The 18,358-nt window shown below is 44.6% G+C and overlaps 1 protein-coding gene across 1 annotated transcript in view; it reads left to right on the top strand.

The window, feature by feature from the left end:
- The first annotated feature begins 1,789 nt into the window (after positions 1 to 1,789).
- The window catches only part of ARFGEF2 (ADP ribosylation factor guanine nucleotide exchange factor 2), a 92,762-nt gene continuing 76,193 nt past the window's right edge, over positions 1,790 to 18,358 (top strand). Inside the window, exons 1-3 of the mRNA XM_066387555.1 lie at positions 1,790 to 2,080; positions 17,067 to 17,097; positions 17,751 to 17,874. Of these exons, the coding sequence (XP_066243652.1) occupies positions 1,960 to 2,080; positions 17,067 to 17,097; positions 17,751 to 17,874 (276 nt within the window). The 5' untranslated portion in view covers positions 1,790 to 1,959. The remainder of the gene's footprint in view (positions 2,081 to 17,066; positions 17,098 to 17,750; positions 17,875 to 18,358) is intronic.

The raw sequence follows: 18,358 nt of genomic DNA, 5'->3' as shown, positions 1-18,358 counted from the left end.
CGGGCCATCTTTGCTCCAATGGAGCCTTGGCTGCGGGAGGGGAAGAGAGAGACAGAGAGGAAGGCGCGGCGGAGGGGTGGAGAAGCAAATGGGCGCTTCTCCTGTGTGCCCTGGCCGGGAATCGAACCCAGGTCCTCCGCACGCTAGGCCGATGCTCTACTGCTGAGCCAACCGGCCAGGGCCAAGGGGGCTACTTTAGACATGGTGGTCAGTAAGATGCTTGAGCAGCCTGACCTGTGGTGGCGCAGTAGATAAAGCATCGACCTGGAAATGCTGAGGTCGCCGGTTCGAAACCTTGGGCTTGCCTGGTCAAGGCACATATGGGAGTTGATGCTTCCAGCTCCTCCCCCTTCTCTCTCTCTGTCTCTCCTCTCTCTCTCTCTCTCTCTCTCTCTCTCTGTGTGTCTCTCCCTCTCCTCTCTAAAATGAATAAATAAAAAAAAAAATAAAAAAAAAAAATTTAAAAAAAAAAGATGCTTGAGCAGAGACCTGAGTGCTTGAGCATGCCTGCATGGGAAGTTTCCGAGGGTTCCAAGAAAGACATATCCTTGCATGAGCCCAGAGCCCCATGGCTCCGCTTGGGAGAGGAGGGCAATGTGAAAGAAAGGACTTTGGGGAACATCATCAAGGGTGTTGTGAAACCACTGACAGTAGGATGGAGGGAAAGGTTCCCCTGGGTCAGAATCTGTCTTCTAGCACTTGTTTGTGGCTGCGTTGCACTTGCAATCTCTGTTTCTTCTCCTGTCAGACGCTTCCAAATACCCTGCTGCACTGCAGTGTGAGGAACCACAGGTTTATGGACATAAACGGACACACTCCAGAGGGATGAGCACTTTGGGTGGCTCTTACTGGCAACACTGTGCACAGGCATGGCACTAGACACACAGAAGTTCACTGAACTAACCAGGACTCAGCCCTAACCCGTGCCAGGAGGGTTGTGAGGAAAATGTATGTGTTTTGCCAACAGGCACCGAGAAATCCTGTTTTGGACAGTGTACCTCTCTCTTTCTCTCCCCCTTCCTTCACCTCTCCTTTCCATCCACCCATCAAACCCTTCCTTTCCTTTTCTCTTCCCATCATCCACCAGGTTTTCTCGCCATCCTTTCTCACCTCCTCCCCTTTCACCTCCCTCCCACACCATTTCTGTTGCCATTTCATTCCTCTTCCCTTGTCCTACCTTCCCCCTCTTCCCCTTTACCCCTCTCGTCTCCTCTTTTCTTCCCTCTTCCCTGCTCTTCTCCTAAATTGTCCCCTCACCTACTCTCTGCCCTCACCCTATCCCTTCCTCACCCCACCTCCACCCCTGCTCCCTACCAGTCTAACCTTCATGCCTTCCCTCGTCTGTACCCACCTCCCTCCTCTTCCAACCCCGAGCTTCCTCTCTTTCCTCCTCGCCTCCTTCTCTGAACCGTCACCTCTCTCACTCTTACCAACTCTCTTCCCCCCCCCCCAACTCCTCTCATCTCCTCTGCTTCCTCACCTCTTACCTCTGACTCCACCCTCGCGTTCTTCTCAGCCTCTCTTTCCCCTAACCTTCTTTCCTATCACTCACATTACTACTTCTCCCTTTCCTCTCCTTTCTTCCGCCTTTCGGGTCCTCGCCTGCCTTTGCCCAATTCCACTTCGCCTGACCACCTTCTTTTTCCCTTCCTTCCTCCACCTTCTCCCCTCCCGTCCTGGTCCACCTGGCCCCGCCCCGCCCCAGCCGGAGGCCCCGCCCCGCGGGGCGGGGGGTCACGGACTCGACAGACGCGCGGCGGTCGTAGCGGCCCCGCCAATCACGTGGTCACGTGACGCGCTCCAACATGGCGGCGCCGTGGAGTTGCGGTGTCGCTTCCTGACGGGGCGGCGCAGACGGACGCGGTGGGTGCCGGCCGGGTCGCCAGGCCCGCAGCCTCATTCGCCCGCTCGTTCGTGCCGCCCGCCCGCGGGGCCACCAGCCCTTGCCGGGCTGGGGCCATGCAGGAGAGCCAGACCAAGAGCATGTTCGTGTCCCGGGCCCTGGAGAAGATCCTAGCCGACAAGGAGGTGAAGCGGCCCCAGCACTCCCAGCTGCGCAGGGCCTGCCAGGTGGCGCTCGGTGGGTGAGCCGCCCCGGCCGGGCCCCGCGCCCTCCTCCCACGTCGGCCGTTACCCCACCTGTCCTCAGCCCGGCCTCCTGGGCGCCACCTCCTCCCGACCCCGGATTCCATCCTACCGGCCTCCTCATTATACCCCGAGGGAAACTAATGCCCTGGCACTTCGGGACTGGCCCAAGGTCACCTAGCAAGTTGGTGACAGCCAGGGCAGGTTGTCCAACCTCCCAGCCCAGAGCTCTCGCCACGACTCCTTGCCGTCCTGTTTCCTGGTTCCTCCCTCCACCAGCCTCAGAAGTAGTCCTTAAGTTTGTTCTTGACCCGTGTGCTGGTGCTTGGGGTTCTCCCGTGTGAGCGGAGCTGGTGTAGGAAAAACCCTGGGCTTGCTGTGGAGGTGCTCGGTTGGAGAACGTTTCCCTTTCATTTTGGGGCTTTCCCATAACTCCCTTCAAGGAAGGAATGTAGAGGGTTATCCTGCGCCTTCCAGGTATTGTGAGCAAGAGATCTTACTCTGGGCAGTCCACCCAAATAGAGGGGCTATGAAGTAAAGATACTTGTCTGTTTTATTCACTTCTGGATTCCCAGCACCTGCGAACAGTGCCTGGCACATAGTAGATGCTGATTGATTATGGAAAGAGAGAGAGAACAATAGTTCAGAGCTAGTTAATACCTTAGTAGTTGATTCCAGCATCGACATCCTATTTTTTCCTTTGAATCAGTCAACAAATATTTATCAGATGCCCACTGTGTACCAAGCACTGTGATGGGCACTGAGGATATAGTGGGGGACAAGTCAGACGGTATTTTTGCTTTTATGGCACTTATACTCTAATAGAGGACATAAAATAAGTAAGAAAATTAATGTGACATCTTTGAATACTAACAAATTTGTGAAAGTAAAAGAATGAGATGTAATAGTAAAGGACTGCTTTTGATAGGGTGTCAAGAAAGTAACCCTTTTCTGAGGAAGTGACGTTTGAACTGAACAATGAAAGGCAAGAAGTATTCATGTGGAGTTTTGGGAGAAGAGAGTTCTGGACTGTGAGGATCAACACAGTTGACTAGATTTGTCTTCAGGTTAATTCACTGTCCCCATTGGCTAGCCCTGTGGTTAGAACATTGATCTGGGGTGCAGATGTCCTGGGTGCGATCCTGGTCAGGACACACAAGAAAAGCGGCCATCTGCTTCTCTTCCCTCCCTCTTCTCCTCTCTCTTCCCCTCTCGCATTGGTTTAAGTGGTCGCTGAGGGGACGCTGATCTCCCTGAGCACTGAGGATAGCTCGGTTGATTTGAGCGTGGGCCCCAGACCATCTCCTGCTGCTGAGTGGATCCTGGTCAGGGCACTGGCAGGGAGTCTTGTCTATATCCCCTTCTCTCACTTAAAAAAAAGAAAAGAAAAAGGCCTGTTTTTCCTAACAAATTGAGTAAACGGAAAGTTTTATTTTCTGTTGCAGAGTTTGAGATTGCCATCACTTTTCTCCCTTTATTTGGATCAAGGTACAGCACTAGGAGTCTTCTTTTGGGGCCTGGGATTGGGTTTGTGAACTATGCACTTCTCTGGGAAGAAAGTGCATGGGTTTTATCAGATTCTCATAAGGGTCTGAGACTCCCTTCCGGGTCAGGAATATTGATGTAGAGGCTGTTGTTACGTACTTAGATAATCTTGTAGGAATTTACTGAGATTTGGATTTATAAAGCTTTTCTATTCAGAAAACCAAGGCTAACTGTTGGATATTGTTTTTTCAGGAATACTAGATAAGCTTTACAAAGCAGTTCGGCAGTTAGCCAGAAAAGTCTGACACTTCTAACTGCGCTTGGAAATTTGCTTGGATTCTATCCTCTCACTGTTACCTAAAGGATATTGTCACAGACAATTCAGAATAGTTATTTTGGCAGAAAAGTTTTCATTCCTTCCCCAGAAAACTTAACATATAATTTTCACCAAATTGTATGTCACATTGTTGGAACCTACTCATAAAATTGTCATGTGGATCATAAAGAACCATAATATTGAGAGCTTATTAGACATTTTTGGATCATATCTTTGTTCAAAAGTTTAGTTTTTTCCAACTCAAATTGTGGAATGCATCGCCTCTTGGCCTCTTAGCTAAGATCAAGCTTAGGTAATCTGTTCTTATCAGTTTAACAAATTGTGGAATGCACATTCAGTGTTTCAGTAGTGAATTTTATGAAATAGCCTATAAAGCAAGTAATTTGACCACAGGTTAAGTGAATAGAAAATTGACAGTAGTGGCTCATCATTATCAAATTGAGTAATAGGAACTATTGTAAGGAAACCTATGCATAGTGTTGAGTTAAACTGGCTATCTTGTTTAAGAGGTAATTGTATGTCATTGCTGTTAAGTGAAAATGACTGTTTTTACTAATAAACGGTAGAAAACACAGCAAAGTGTCCGGTGGGATTTAACTCTGCACCTCAAGGCAAAGCCCTCTTTCTAGTAAAAGTAGCTGAAATGAGCCTGTGCATAAGAAGGGTGCAATTTGGCTAGTATTTGGCTAGTATTTTAGAGGTTGCCATGTGTGGATTATCATAGTTTTGATAAGAGGAACTGTAAATGACTGCTCAAAGTTGAAATGCTTGAATGAGGAGTGCACTTACAGGAAATAGCTTCTGTGATATAAGTCCACCAGCTGTAGCTTGTTGGAGGAGGAGGATGGGGCTGCTGGAGCTATTCAGGGTAGGGGTTAGGAGTGTGTTCTCTAGACTCAAGTCTGCTTAGGTTCAAATCCTGTGTCTTCTACTTGCTATCAGTTGACATGTGCAAAGAAGTTGGCATGTAGTAGGCGCTCTGTAAAGGCTTGCTGCTATTATTTATTTTTATTATCTTAAGTGACAGACCATACAAACTGTAAGTGCTCTGGCTTAATGTGTTATCTTAACCTACATTGGTTCCTCATTCAGTAGTGACATTGCTTTATTTGGTTTGTAGATGCAATAAATGAGAATTTAATTACACGACTAAAATATTGTGTTTATTGCTAAACTCAACGAAGACGGGTGGTTGTCCCTTGTAAAAACAGTGATGAAAAAGATGGAAAAGGTTCAGAATAATCTCAAGTGATTCATCTCCACTAAATGCCAAATGCATAGAGACTGCCCAGTTAGAGGGCTGTGTCCTTCCAGACTTTATCTGGAGAAATCAAGAGCCTCTGAGAGTATTATCACTGAAGGGACATTGTGGTTCTTTACCTTGTTCACGAATCTTTGACATATAAATAATCTTTTGCCTTTCAGCCCTCTGTTGGGTAACATAATTGCATATTAAACCTCCTTTTTATAACTGTCTTAAGAGCCATTTTCTCCCATGATCTCTTCTTAACTTATATTTCTGCTCTTAAAAAGTTTGGAGACCTGACAAGATAATTGAGTGCTTTTAAATTGGGCATAGAAAAATTTTGGAATCTCAAAGACTTTGACTGAATTGTTATAACAATACTCTTTACATATATGATAAGAGACGCAATATTTGATTTAACTTAATATGCACAAAGGGCTAAGTAAGAATTAAATGTTCCGTAATTCCTGTCATTATTCTTAGTCATCATCACTAACATATAAAATAATAGTAAACATATTTTTCATGTGAACATGGAACTTCAAGAGAAATTGAGAGAAACTTTAAGAGAAATTGAGCCTGACCAGTGATGGCGCAGTGGATAGAGTGTTGACCTGGGATGCTGAGGTACCAGGTTCAAAACACCAAGGTTGCTGGCTTGAGCCCGAGGCTCATTTGGCTTGACTACAGGCTCACCAGCTTGAGTGCAGGGTCCCCAGCTTGAGTACATGGTTACCAGCTTGAGCATGGGACCATCAACATGATCCCATGGTTGCTGGCTTGAGCAAGGGGTCACTGGCTGGGCTGGAGCACCCCCACCTCATCCCCACCCCATCAAGGCATGTATGGGAAGCAATCAGTGAACAATTAAAGTGACGCAACTACAAGTTGATGCTTCTCATCTCTCTCCTTTCCTGTCTCACTTGCTAAAAAAACCCAAAAACTGAGTTTATTTTGGAGTAGTTTTTAGATTCACAGTAAAACTGCAGAAAAGGTACAGAGAAGAATTCCCCCTTCCCCTGCCCCACACATGCATAGCCTCTCTCATTGTCACCATCCCTCACCAAAGTACTACATTTATTACAACTGATGAGCCTATATTATGGTTAATGTAGTCACCCAATTGAGTGACTTTTTAAAATCACATGTTCTATAATAACTATATGATACCTGCCATGTACTGAGCATTTTTTATGTTCCAGGCACAGTGCCATGGGCTTTACATGCAGTTTAGTTCTTACCAGTCTTATCCTCATTGAGGCCCAGGGAACTGGAACTCAGCCAGCCAATAAGCAATGGAGCTGGGGCATGAACATGGCAGTCTGGCTGTAGAGCCCAAGATCTTAATTAACCATTACTACCATGCTGTATTGTTTCTCCATATGAAAGCTCTTAAATGCACACAAAATGGAGGGTGGTGAACACACAATGCAGTATACAGGTGATGTAGAATTGTACACCTGAAACCTGTATGATTTTATTAACCAGTGTCACCCCAATAAGTACAATTTAAAAATTTTAAGTCAGTAGAGTCTTTAAACAGTCATACTGCAGTGGTGTTTCTGTGCAGTGAAATTTTGATGAAGGTTCTGTTAGTAAACCATTCAGTAAGTAAAGAGACCATATTTTCTGTAGTTGAACTTCAAGATGTATTTGAAAACCTCTAGTGAAAAAGGTTATAGATTTTTTTTTCTGCAGGATTTTACTGTATATGTCTTGGATTTATTTTAATTTAGGGACTAATGGGAAGAAAGAAACGAAGGTAAAGAGCTGTTTTTCTGTAAGCTTCATTTGAGTTATGAAGCTTTTCTGATTTATGACATCTCTCTCTTCATTAGCAGTAAACTCCCTCTTATTAATTCTAGAGTAGCGACATGTGATTGATGTCTATCTTTGGGTCCACTGGTCAAAGGGAAACAAGGACTCATCAGAGCAACTTACCCATATCTGCACAGTCAGATGAGCGAACAGCTACAACACAGGCTCTAGCCTGACATATAAAAGATTTTTTAGATTTGCTACTCTGTTATATATAATTATATAAGGGGTTTGGAAATATGTGGATCCTTGGTGATCTTAGCTTGAGCTGTTTCGGTGCCACGCGGAAGGTGAAAACCAGACTGGAGTGGGATGAGGCATGAGTGGGAGGTGAGGGAATAGACAGCGAGCTCAGACAACTCTTCCCAGAGTTTGGCGGTGGTGTGAAGAGGGGAGGAGATGTGGATCATGAAAGATTTCTTTTCTTTCTTCTTTCTTTAATGTATAAAAGACTTGTTTAAATGTCATCCGGAAGGAGCCAATTAGGGAGTACATTCATAAATCTTAGTTGTATATTAATGTGTAAAAAACATTCATCCTTTACACATCATATGATATCTGGTCAATTGCTTTTTCCTCCATGTGATGTTGTGTTGTCCTAATTTTGATGTATTCAAAAGAACTATTCTCGCTATTAGAACCTCAGTGCAAAATTTTAAAAATACCAAAAATTATCTAAATTATCATAGCAGATACAATAATGTTAGCAAATTCTTGTGTTTTAATTTGACATTTTGTTTATGAGTACTCTAAACTATAAAAGTTTTGAGGATTAACAGGAGTCAGGAGCCTTACAGAAAGTAAACCTTTATTATGATTCTTGGAGAGGAGGTTATCTGTCTAGCAGCAGCATCTAAAAAATGGAGTATGGTTATTGAAAAAGCATTTATTCATTGGGTTGGCAGAATATTAATTGAGAGCTGAGTTTGAAACTTCTTAGTCTTGTGAACCTGGGCTAATAGTTTAGCTTTTTTGAGCCTCAGTTTCCCTATGTGATGATAAAGATAGTAATGCCTATGTCACAGGATTATCGTAATGGTTAAGGAAACTAATGCAGCGAAGTAACTGACACAGTACCTGGCACCTAACAAGTGACCTGCTAACATTCAGAGGCATTGGTGTTACCATATTTAAAGAAGAAGGAGCTGAGTGCTTTCTCTTCTCTGTCCCCTCATTCATTGGTTTATAGACCTTTTTGCCAGTCTCTGACATTTGGACACCAGTGAAGCAAGGGGTTGGATGAATTTAGAGCTCTGTCCTGTACTTGTAAATCTCAGGGGAGTCACTGGAAGCAGTGCTGGGGGAAACAGTAAAACCATTCTTTATGTAAAAGAGCGAACTTTTGAGAAACTACATGGAGTCTTCCATATAAATAGCTCAGCACTGTATTTAGTTCTCACCATTTTCACTAGACTGAGGGGCCTGCCAGGAAAATACTTGACTTTCTTTCCAGCAAGGTTATCTTAGAAAAGAGTTTTTATGTTTGTTAATTCATTCCAGGAGTCTTCGTATAAGAAGCTTCTTTGGTTTCCTGTCTTGGTTGTAAATAAGTCTTTTAGCTTTTGTTAGGTATTTTATTAGGTTTTATAGATTTGTGGGGAGAATAAACTTCTTGTACTAGGGCATAAAATTCTAACATTTTCCCTATGTCCTAGGGAGTGGTCAGTGTATATTTGTTCTTTATATAGTCCTTTTGCTTGTTTATTAAACCAGCCTGACATTCATTCAGAAGATACTTATTTGGGTGTCACATGTGGTGTCATGATGCAAAGGAAAGAACGAATGAGGACCCTATTCTCATGGAGTTTGCAGTGAATGGGGAAGAATCGCATTGTTTAAATGATCTTATTCTTATGTCATACTAATAACTTGAGAAGTTCTAGGAAAGAGAGAAACCTGGTCTTGCAAGGGGAGTGAATAGGGGTGAGGGAAAACTTCCCTGAGGGAGTCTGGAGATCTGAATGGTAAATAAGAATTAAATAGGTTGGGGTCAGAGGCTTTTTGGCAGCATGAGGAAACAGCATGTACAAAGGCCCCGTGTCAGCACAGAGCACACCTATTAGGGAAACTAAAAGATAAACTGCATATGAATTTATAATAATGTCAAATATTTTTTTGTTTGTTAAATATTTTTTTTAGTGGGAAAAAAAGGAAGGGGAAGAGTGTTTGAGGGTAAGGTGGGAGAGATAGGCCACGGCCCTACCGTGCAAGACCTAGGAGGTCATTATGAGGAGTTTGTCTTTTAGACCAAAAGTAGTGAGACAACACTGAAGAGTTCTAAATAGGAAAGAAGATGATAAGATAATCAGGTTTGTGTTTTGGAAAGATCACTTGGGCTATTGTGTTCAGAACATCTTTGAGGAAGACCACAGGTATTGCCAACATCCAGATGAGAGATGTTAGTGGCCTGGACTTAGCGTGGTGACAGTAGAAACAGAGCAAAATGAATGGATTTCTCACTTGTTTAGAAGGTAAAGATAAGTCTGGTGATGGATTGGGTAAGAACATGAGAAAGAGGATTGCTAAGGCTGACTGTTAAGTTTCTGACTCACCCAACTGGATGGATGTTGGTGCTGTTCTTTAAGATGGGAGTATGGGAAGATCTCTGAGGAAATGGGTTGGGGGGGAGGTGTTGGGACTGGGATGTGTTGAATGTCACCTGCCTTTGACCATCCAATTGAACAAGTGGATTGGGAAGTGGACAGATGTGTAAGATATGGGAGTCATCAGAGTCGAGGTGGGAACTGAAGGTGTAGGTGAGGGTGAGATGGCCTGGAGAGACGGGACCCCTGGTCTTCTCTGGCTGAGCAGAGGAGGCTGAGTCTGAATGGGAAGTGAAGAAGAAATGGGCCAGCAGGAGGCAGAGGGTAGATTAGGAGAACGTGTGTTTAAGAAGTATAGGAAATGTCAAGGATGGTCAGGTCGGTAATAAGGTCAGATGCAGCGGGGAGGTTAAATCATATAGAAACTGGAAAAATGCCCATCAGATTGAGAGACACGTGGGTCATTGGTGACCGGAGCTTGAGCTGTTCTGATGAGGCAGTGAGGGTGAGAGCCAGGCTGCAGTGGGTGAGGCGTGAGTGGGAGGGGAGGAAATAGCACAGACAACTTCTTCCCACATAGAGAGCATGGAAGTTGTATTTTGTTGTTGTTGTTGTTGTTTCTTTTTTTCTTTATTCAAAGGTAGAAGAAGTTTGAACTTGTTTCAATATCATTGGGAAGGGAGCTAGTTGAGGGAAAAGGTTAAATATTGCAGGAAAAAGAAAGGACAGTTTATTTAACAAATGTTGAGTGCCTATTCCATATCTAGAAGTTCCTAGGTGCTGGGAATTCAGCAGTGAAGAGAACGGACATAATAAATGAACTGATACGCCTGACCAGGCGGTGGCACAATGGATGAAGTGTCAGACTGGGACACACAGGACCCAGTTTCAAAGCCCTGAGGTCACTGGCTTGAGTGCGAGCTCATCTGGCTTGAGCGCTGGCTCACCAGCTTGAGTTTGGGGTCGCTGGTTTGAGTGTGGGATCATAGACATGACCCCATAGTCACTGGTTTGAGCCCAAAGGTTGCTGGTTTGAGCCTAAGGTTACTAGTTTGAGTAAGGGGTCACTCGCTGTGCTGGAGCCCCCAGTCAAGGCGCATATGAGAAAGCAATCAGTGAACAACTAAGGTGTCACAACGAACACTTGATGCTTCTCATCTCTCTCCCTTCCTGTCTGTCTGTCCCTATCTGTTCCTCTCTCTGTCAAAAAAATCAAAATAAAAAAATAAGTGAACTGATAACATAATATGTCAAGGGTAGTTAATACAGTGGAGAAAGATTAGAAAAATAAGTCAGAGTAAAGTGAAAAAAAAATAAAGTTGGTAAGGAAAGAAATACAAATGATGAGGGGCAGGGATCACAGTTTTAGGTGATGAGAGGACTCTGAAGAGGTGACATTTGGTAATTCGAGGGAAGTGAATGAGTGAGCCATGTGGATATCTGAGGGGGGGGGGCCTCCAGGCAGCAGGAAAAGCAAGTGCAAAGGCACTGAAACAGGAGCACGCAACAAGTAGGTGGAGACAGCTGGTAGGAGATCGGGGGGGGGGGGGGGATAGCATGGGGCCAGGTCTTAGAAAGGCTTGGAGGCCAAGAGCATGATTCTGGATTTTACTCAGAGTGAGATGAAAAGCAGGTAGAGTTTTGAGCAGAGGAGCATATATAATCTGATTTACATTCTAAGGGAATCCCTCTGGCTGCTGTGTGGAGAAGAATAGGGGGTGGGAAGGCGAGTAAGAGCTGAAGCAATAAGACCAGTTAAGAGGCGGTTACATTGGTCCAGGTGGGAGGCGATGGTGGTGTCCTGGTCAGAAACGATGAGGTTCTAGATTGTACACAGAGCATGAAGTTCCTGAGAAGGCTGCTAGAGCTGGAGGGTGTGGGCACCAGCTGTCTTCAGGCGGAAGAGTGGAGGGTGTGTGCAGAAGCAGGTCAGTTTGTAGGGTCCCTAATAGGAAGTGGAGGGAGTGGACACCAGCTGTCCATGCGGGAGAGTGGAGGGAGCGTGCAGAAGCAGGTCAGTTTGTAGGGTCCCTAATAGGAAGTGGAGGGAGTGGACACCAGCTGTCCATGCGGGAGAGTGGAGGGAGTGTGCAGAAGCAGGTCAGTTTGTAGGGTCCCTAATAGGAAGTGGAGGGAGTGGACATCAGCTGTCCATGCGGGAGAGTGGAGGGAGCATGCAGAAGCAGGTCAGTTTGTAGGGTCCCTAATAGGAAGTGGAGGGAGTGGACACCAGCTGTCCATGCGGGAGAGTGGAGGGAGCATGCAGAAGCAGGTCAGTTTGTAGGGTCCCTAATAGGAAGTAGAGGGAGTGGACACCAGCTGTCCATGCGGGAGAGTGGAGGGTGCATGCAGAAGCAGGTCAGTTTGTAAGGTCCCTAATAGGAAGTAGAGGGAGTGGATACCAGCTGTCCATGCGGGAGAGTGGAGGGTGCGTGCAGAAGCAGGTCAGTTTGTAGGGTCCCTAATAGGAAGTGGAGGGAGTCTCCTTGTGGCAGCTTCTCATTTTTTTGTGAAGTAGGGGGCCGCTCCATCGCTCCATCTCTGGTGAGTAGAGTGGTGGTGATTAGGAGGGAGAGATGGGGCATTGGAGGAGAGTAGAGAAACAAGCAGAAGTCACTGTGGAGTGCTAGAGAAGGTGGACTTAAGTAGCAGTATCTAGAGGTGATTATGACTTTACTAGAAAGCCTGGCGGTCATACGAAATGACCGCTGTTCTAGATATTATAAATTGTAATTAAAATGATTTGTGCAAAGGTGTCTGCTAATTCAAACTGTATTACCCAGGGCAGGCGGCGAGGACGCCTCTTTGCTTAGTGCCCCACGAGGTTTCCCCCTTCTACTTGCTTAATTGCTTAAAGTAGAGTGCAGTGAAGGAAACCACTGGCGGTACATTTCTTAAGAGCCACCGCTAGCTCAATAAATAAAGGTGATTTAAATAATAAAATGTTAATTCTCATGTCAAAGAAAACTGTTTTAATCCTTTTTGTGTTTCGGTCAGCATTACTCTGTCGTTTTTTTGCATTTCTCTCCTGCCTTTGTTCAAGGGACTCATTTTGTCGAGACAGGCTTTTTTGTCTTGCATCTGAGGCAAGCCTTGTTTCTCTATGCTCGTCAGTCTCATTTTGCCCAGAAAGACGCATTTGCTCTGCGACTGAAGCAAGCCTTGTCTTTCTCTGCTCAGTGGTTTCTTTTTGTCGAGAAAGCTGTTTTTGTGCAGCTTTAGCTCCTTTTCTCTCCTCTTCAGTGCTGTATTTTCTAGGAGGCATTCTTAAAAGAAATTACGTTAAGACATAGTTTTTATGTAAAACAGATGATTGCCAATGCAAACAAATATTCACCTTCCCCCTGACACGCTCAATTTGCGTTCAGCCTTAAATTGTTTCAAAAGCAGATGATTGCCAATGCAAACAAATGTTCACCTTCCCCCTGACCCACTCAATTTGCGTTCAGCCGTGGCAACTTCACCCCATTGGCTAGTACAGTTACGCAAGCAACCAATAAGCTATCGGCGACAAACAGACACTTAAGCCACATATAATAAAGATAGACCTACCCACTTGGCCTGTTGTCACAGCTGTGGTTGTTAGATGGGAACAGGTCAAAGGACTTGGTAGTACAATCTAAATTTGGGATTTTGCCAGAAATTAAAAGTAAAGGTCAGAGAGAGTCAAGGCTGTTGGTTGTCTGTCATTCAGATAACAGTCCTGCTAATGGGGTCTGTCCTGGAAAGTGAAGAAAGGGGAAACCTGACATGTTAGCCTTGTCAAAGCCAGAGAGGCCAAAACAAAGACCCTACTGGGAGCAGTTGAGTAGGTCAGCTGGAAGGAAGGGAGGTTCTGCTGGCCCCTTTTCCTTCTCATGGGAAAACTGGGGTGCACCTTCGCTGTGGTCCTGTTGCAGCTGGCCAGGGAGGGGGTTGGGAGAGCCACATTGTGAAAGCCTCCCCACGGCCACGTGGGGCTCACAGAGTAGTCCAAACACCAGTGCTTTGTGGCGTTCACAGTTTGACTTAGTGATAGCAAAACCGACATTCATATTCTGCATTTGTACTGTACAGAATAAGTCTGTGTGCTTATCTGAGTCGGAGTGCCCAGGAGTTATGAACATGGGATCTACAGCCCAACTTTCTGGGTTCAAGACACCCTCCACCACTTTCTGTCTTGTTACCTCTCTGGGTCTTATTTTTTCACCTGTAAAATTTAGTGAGGTTTGGCCTTGAACCCTGGCCCTCTGGCTCCTCAGTTGCTCTTTGTTCTTTGGGAGAACAACATCAAACTTACACAAAAACTTAGATGTTTTGTCCTCCCAGTGCTGCTCACAGTTCTTAAAAGTCGCTTTTATCCTCTGCAGTTACTTTTTTGCAGTCAGTACTTTATCTTAGATTCGTCTCTATCCCTTACATCAAAGGTTGCAAACTGATAGCCCCAGGGTCAGGGAAGCCTACAAACCAATTTTATTTGAGCAACAATTTTTTTTAAAAACAGTTGAAGTTGTTTTGAATTGTAGTCAGGGCTTTCACTTTAAAATCGGATCAGAACAACTGGCACTCCACAGCTCAGGGTCTCTAGAGGTACCAGTCAGCTGGGGCTGGGGTGCTGCTGTGTTCTTTGCCCTTTTGGGTGGGGAGTGGATCCTCCCTGCCCTTGATGTGTTACACTCACCCACCTCTGTCCCTGAGGTTCCCTGTTGGCCCCCATAGCCCTTTGAGTGTGTAACCCCTGCACTTGATTTTATTATCCTGGGAACCTCAGTAAGTAGAAGTCCTGGTGATTGATTCACAGATGGTAGGTTGGCACCAGTGGCATTCCAGAACAGATTATTTTAAAGCTTAGAGGCTAGCAGGGACTCTCAAGCAAAGGGCTAATTGTTTCAGATACATTTATTATCTAAACTTAACTTTAACAAGGTAACCATGATTGGAAGGAATCCTTACATTTGAATTTGGGCAGCAGTGCCCCTCTGGCATGTCACATGGTGACAATTTTACCACCAAGCAGAGCCTTGATCTTATGCATAGCGATTTCTGAAAGCTGAAAGCTTAGCTGCCAGCCTCATGGGCTGGATTTCCTGGGTCACTCCCATGGCCCCGGGGGGGGGGGGGGCTCAGCTTAGAGGAAGCTAGGCTACTTAGTGGATTCTTGTCCATGAAGGGCAGGAACCATGCCCCAGAGCTCTGTAACAAACTGTGTCACATGCCTTATGGTGCATGAGCAAAAATGCTTGATATTAGTTATCTAGGTATTTGGTTCCTGTTTTCTGAAGGTAGTAAGAACACCGTGAAAGACTAACTTGGAAGTTAGAATTTGCTACCTTTAGTGAGTCCAGGTATTCAGTTTTCACATCTGAAAGTTCAGGCTAGGGTAGAGTTGCCCAAGAAAAGAAAATTTGTAACTTCCAGATCTGTGTTCTGAGGTTAGGATAACATGCTATATCCAAACCACTCTCTCATGAGATTGGGTGATACATGGCATTTAGAGTAGACCGGCTTTACTGGCCTGTTTTGGTGATACATTGAGTCTCACATGTGGAAATATATACATATATGCTTGAGTGGGTGTGGGGAATTCTGGGTGTTTCAGGTATTTCAGTGGTACAAAACCTTGTACTTCTGGAAGTAGGATTATCTCTTTGATATTGTGATTTCTGATCATGAGACTTTATTTCCATAACTGTAACCTCCATGGTAAAGATTTTTACGTTTAATTCATAAAAGTTATATATACCTCTGCACAACAGTATGAATGTACTTAATGCCCTGAACTGTGCACTTGAAAATGGTTAAGGTGGTAATTTTATCTTACGAATATTTACCACAATTTTTATTTTTTTATTATTATTATTATTTTTTATTCATTTTTATTAGGGAGAGAGGGGAGAGAGAGAGGAAAGAGATAGAGAGAACAGGGGGAGGAGCAGGAAGCATCAACTCCCATATGTGCCTGGACCAGGCAAGCCCAGGGTTTTGAACCAACGACCTCAGCATTCCAGGTCAATGCTTTATCCACTGCACCACCACAGGTCAGGCCTATTTACCACAATTTTTAAATATGCATTTGTTGTTTTAAAAGTACATATGCTTATCATAGAAAATGTGAAAAAAAGAAGCAAAAATATCATCCCACTACTTAGGTAACTTTTAGTGCTTTATTTTATTTTATTTTTATTTAATTATTGATATTAGAGAGAGAGAGAGGAAAGGAGAGAGAGAAACATCAATTGTTCCACTTATTTATGTATTCATTTTATTTTTTTCTTTGCATGTGCCCTGATGGGGATTGAACCTACAACCTTGGAATATTGGGACAATGGTCTAGCTAACTGAGCTAGCTACCCACCCAGGGCCTAACTTTCAATATTTTATTTGTTTCTAATTTTCTGTGCATCTTTTTACATAGTTGAGGTGTTACTGTATTACCATACTATGTGGTAACATTCATTAACATACATTTTGCAGAATAGGGTAGTAGCTAGGCTGTGGACTATGGAGCCAACATGCCTGGGTTCCAATTCTGGTTCCCCAGTCCCTGATAGGTAACAAGAGGCAAGTTACCTAACCTTTCTGTGCCTTGGCTTCCTCACCTAAACAGGGGTTCCCCAGTCCCTGATAGGTAACAAGAGGCAAGTTACCTAACCTTTCTGTGTCTTGGCTTCCTCACCTAAACAGTGATTCTCAACAGGGGCAGTTTTGTAAGGAATACATACTTAGCAATGTCTGGAGACATATTTGGTTTTCAAGTAGCAGGGGGATGCTACTGGCCAGAGATGCTGCTAAACATGGTACAGTGCACAGGACAGCTGTGCCATGAATTATCTGCCCCCAAGTGTCAGTAGTGCTGAGGTAGAGAAATCCTGCTCTAAGTAAGTTGGAGGTGATGATGGTACCTACCTCATGGGATTGTGATGAGCACTAAGTAATTAAAATATGTAAAGTACTTAGAACAATGCCCAACACATAGTGACTGCTTTGTGTTAGCTGTTATTGTTGTTATAATCATTTTTTATCACTTTGTATCAGTATTTCTGTACTTTAAAATCTCATAAACATTCTTTTTAATGGCTTATGAATATCTTTTTTTTTTTTTTTTTTTCTTTTCTTTTCTGAAGCTGGAAACAGGGAGAGACAGTCAGACAGACTCCCGCATGCGCCCGACCGGGATCCACCCGGCACGCCCACCATGGGGCGACGCTCTGCCCACCAGAGGGCGATGCTCTGCCCATCCTGGGCGTCGCCATGTTGCGACCAGAGCCACTCTAGCGCCTGGGGCAGAGGCCACAGAGCCATCCCCAGCGCCCGGGCCATCTTTGCTCCAATGGAGCCTTGGCTGCGGGAGGGGAAGAGAGAGACAGAGAGGAAAGCACGGCGGAGGGGTGGAGAAGCAAATGGGTGCTTCTCCTGTGTGCCCTGGCCGGGAATCGAACCCAGGTCCTCCGCACGCTAGGCCGACGCTCTACCGCTGAGCCAACCGGCCAGGGCTTATGAATATCTTTTAGTAAAGTTTCCTTTTATATAAATATTGCATACTCTTAACAGGCTTTTCTTTCTTCCTCACCAGATGAGATTAAAGCAGAAATAGAAAAGCAAAGGTAAGCTGGGTCTCCTTGCTGGAATTCACTATTAAGGGAATAGGAAGTGGCTGAGGGAGTCCCTTTCTCTGCATGTTTTCTTGTATTTCTGATCCTTGGGTAGCACACAGCCTCCTAGCCCAGAGCTGGACACATTGCAAAACTCCCTATGTGTTTGAACTGATGCTAGGTGAACAGGAAACTGACTCAATAAGTGTGTATTTGGAGACAAGGGTAAGGAAGGTCAAGTGAATGCTGTTGTATCTTTTCTTGACAGAAAAGGCAAAACCCTTTTCTCTTGTATGTTGTGCTTACTTAAGCACTAGGCCAGCTTGCCTTATAAGTGGCTGTTCCTTACCTTCAAAGTAATGAAGGCAGTTAGTCACATTTCAGAAGTAGAGCTCTGACACGGCTGATGCCAGGATTCAATCCAGGATGCAGTCAGTACAACTCGCTAACCCGAGACCTCGCTCTTTGCATGTGGCACTTTTGGTATTTTATCCAAATGCATGTTATATGTTACCTTTGAATTGTTAAGCCCCATAGATGCAGTTTGCAGGCATTTTTATAAAATGTTTGTGGGTGGGATGGGAAGTTAGAGTGAGGCTCAGGAAAAGGAAGTTTTTTGGTTTCTTCATTTCCCCTCTCCGGCCCTCTCCTGCTCCTTTTCCTAGGCTTGGCGCTGCCGCACCACCAAAGGCCAACTTCATTGAAGCTGACAAGTATTTCCTTCCGTTCGAGCTGGCTTGCCAGTCCAAGTCCCCGCGGGTGGTCAGCACGTCCCTGGACTGCTTGCAGGTACCATGCTAACACTTAATTGTGTAAAGGGTTTCTTGGCAGGCCACATGGTGACCCCTCTGCTACTCAGAATACTCTCTGGGGTGTCAGAAAAAGGAACATTCCTATTCTTTACAGAGGTCTCATGAGGGAGGGAGGGAGAGGGGACTGAACTCCTTGGCTAAAAAAAGAATTTATTTCCTAGAAATACTACTTTGCTAATCTCTATTATGTAGTTTTTCTTTTCTTTTTGGATTTTTTGCCTAAAAATTAAATTTAATGAGTGACATTGATCAATAAATGAAACCTTTAGCATTAATTGGTATATTTACTACACATGGGCACATGAGGTATTTCTATTCAGCCTTGTCCTTGAGTTTGAAGGAGAGTTTTTAATGTGGGCTAGTTTAGGTTAAGAGACACCTCTGCTTTCCCTTAGAGACCCTAGTCTACCTTCTGGAATGCCAAAAAAAAATGGGGAAGGTTGTGAACCCTAAAAAAAATT

This window comes from Saccopteryx leptura, chromosome 5 (assembly GCF_036850995.1).
Source record: "Saccopteryx leptura isolate mSacLep1 chromosome 5, mSacLep1_pri_phased_curated, whole genome shotgun sequence".
NCBI lineage: Eukaryota > Metazoa > Chordata > Mammalia > Chiroptera > Emballonuridae > Saccopteryx > Saccopteryx leptura.
This window is presented reverse-complemented; position numbering and strand designations above follow the sequence as displayed.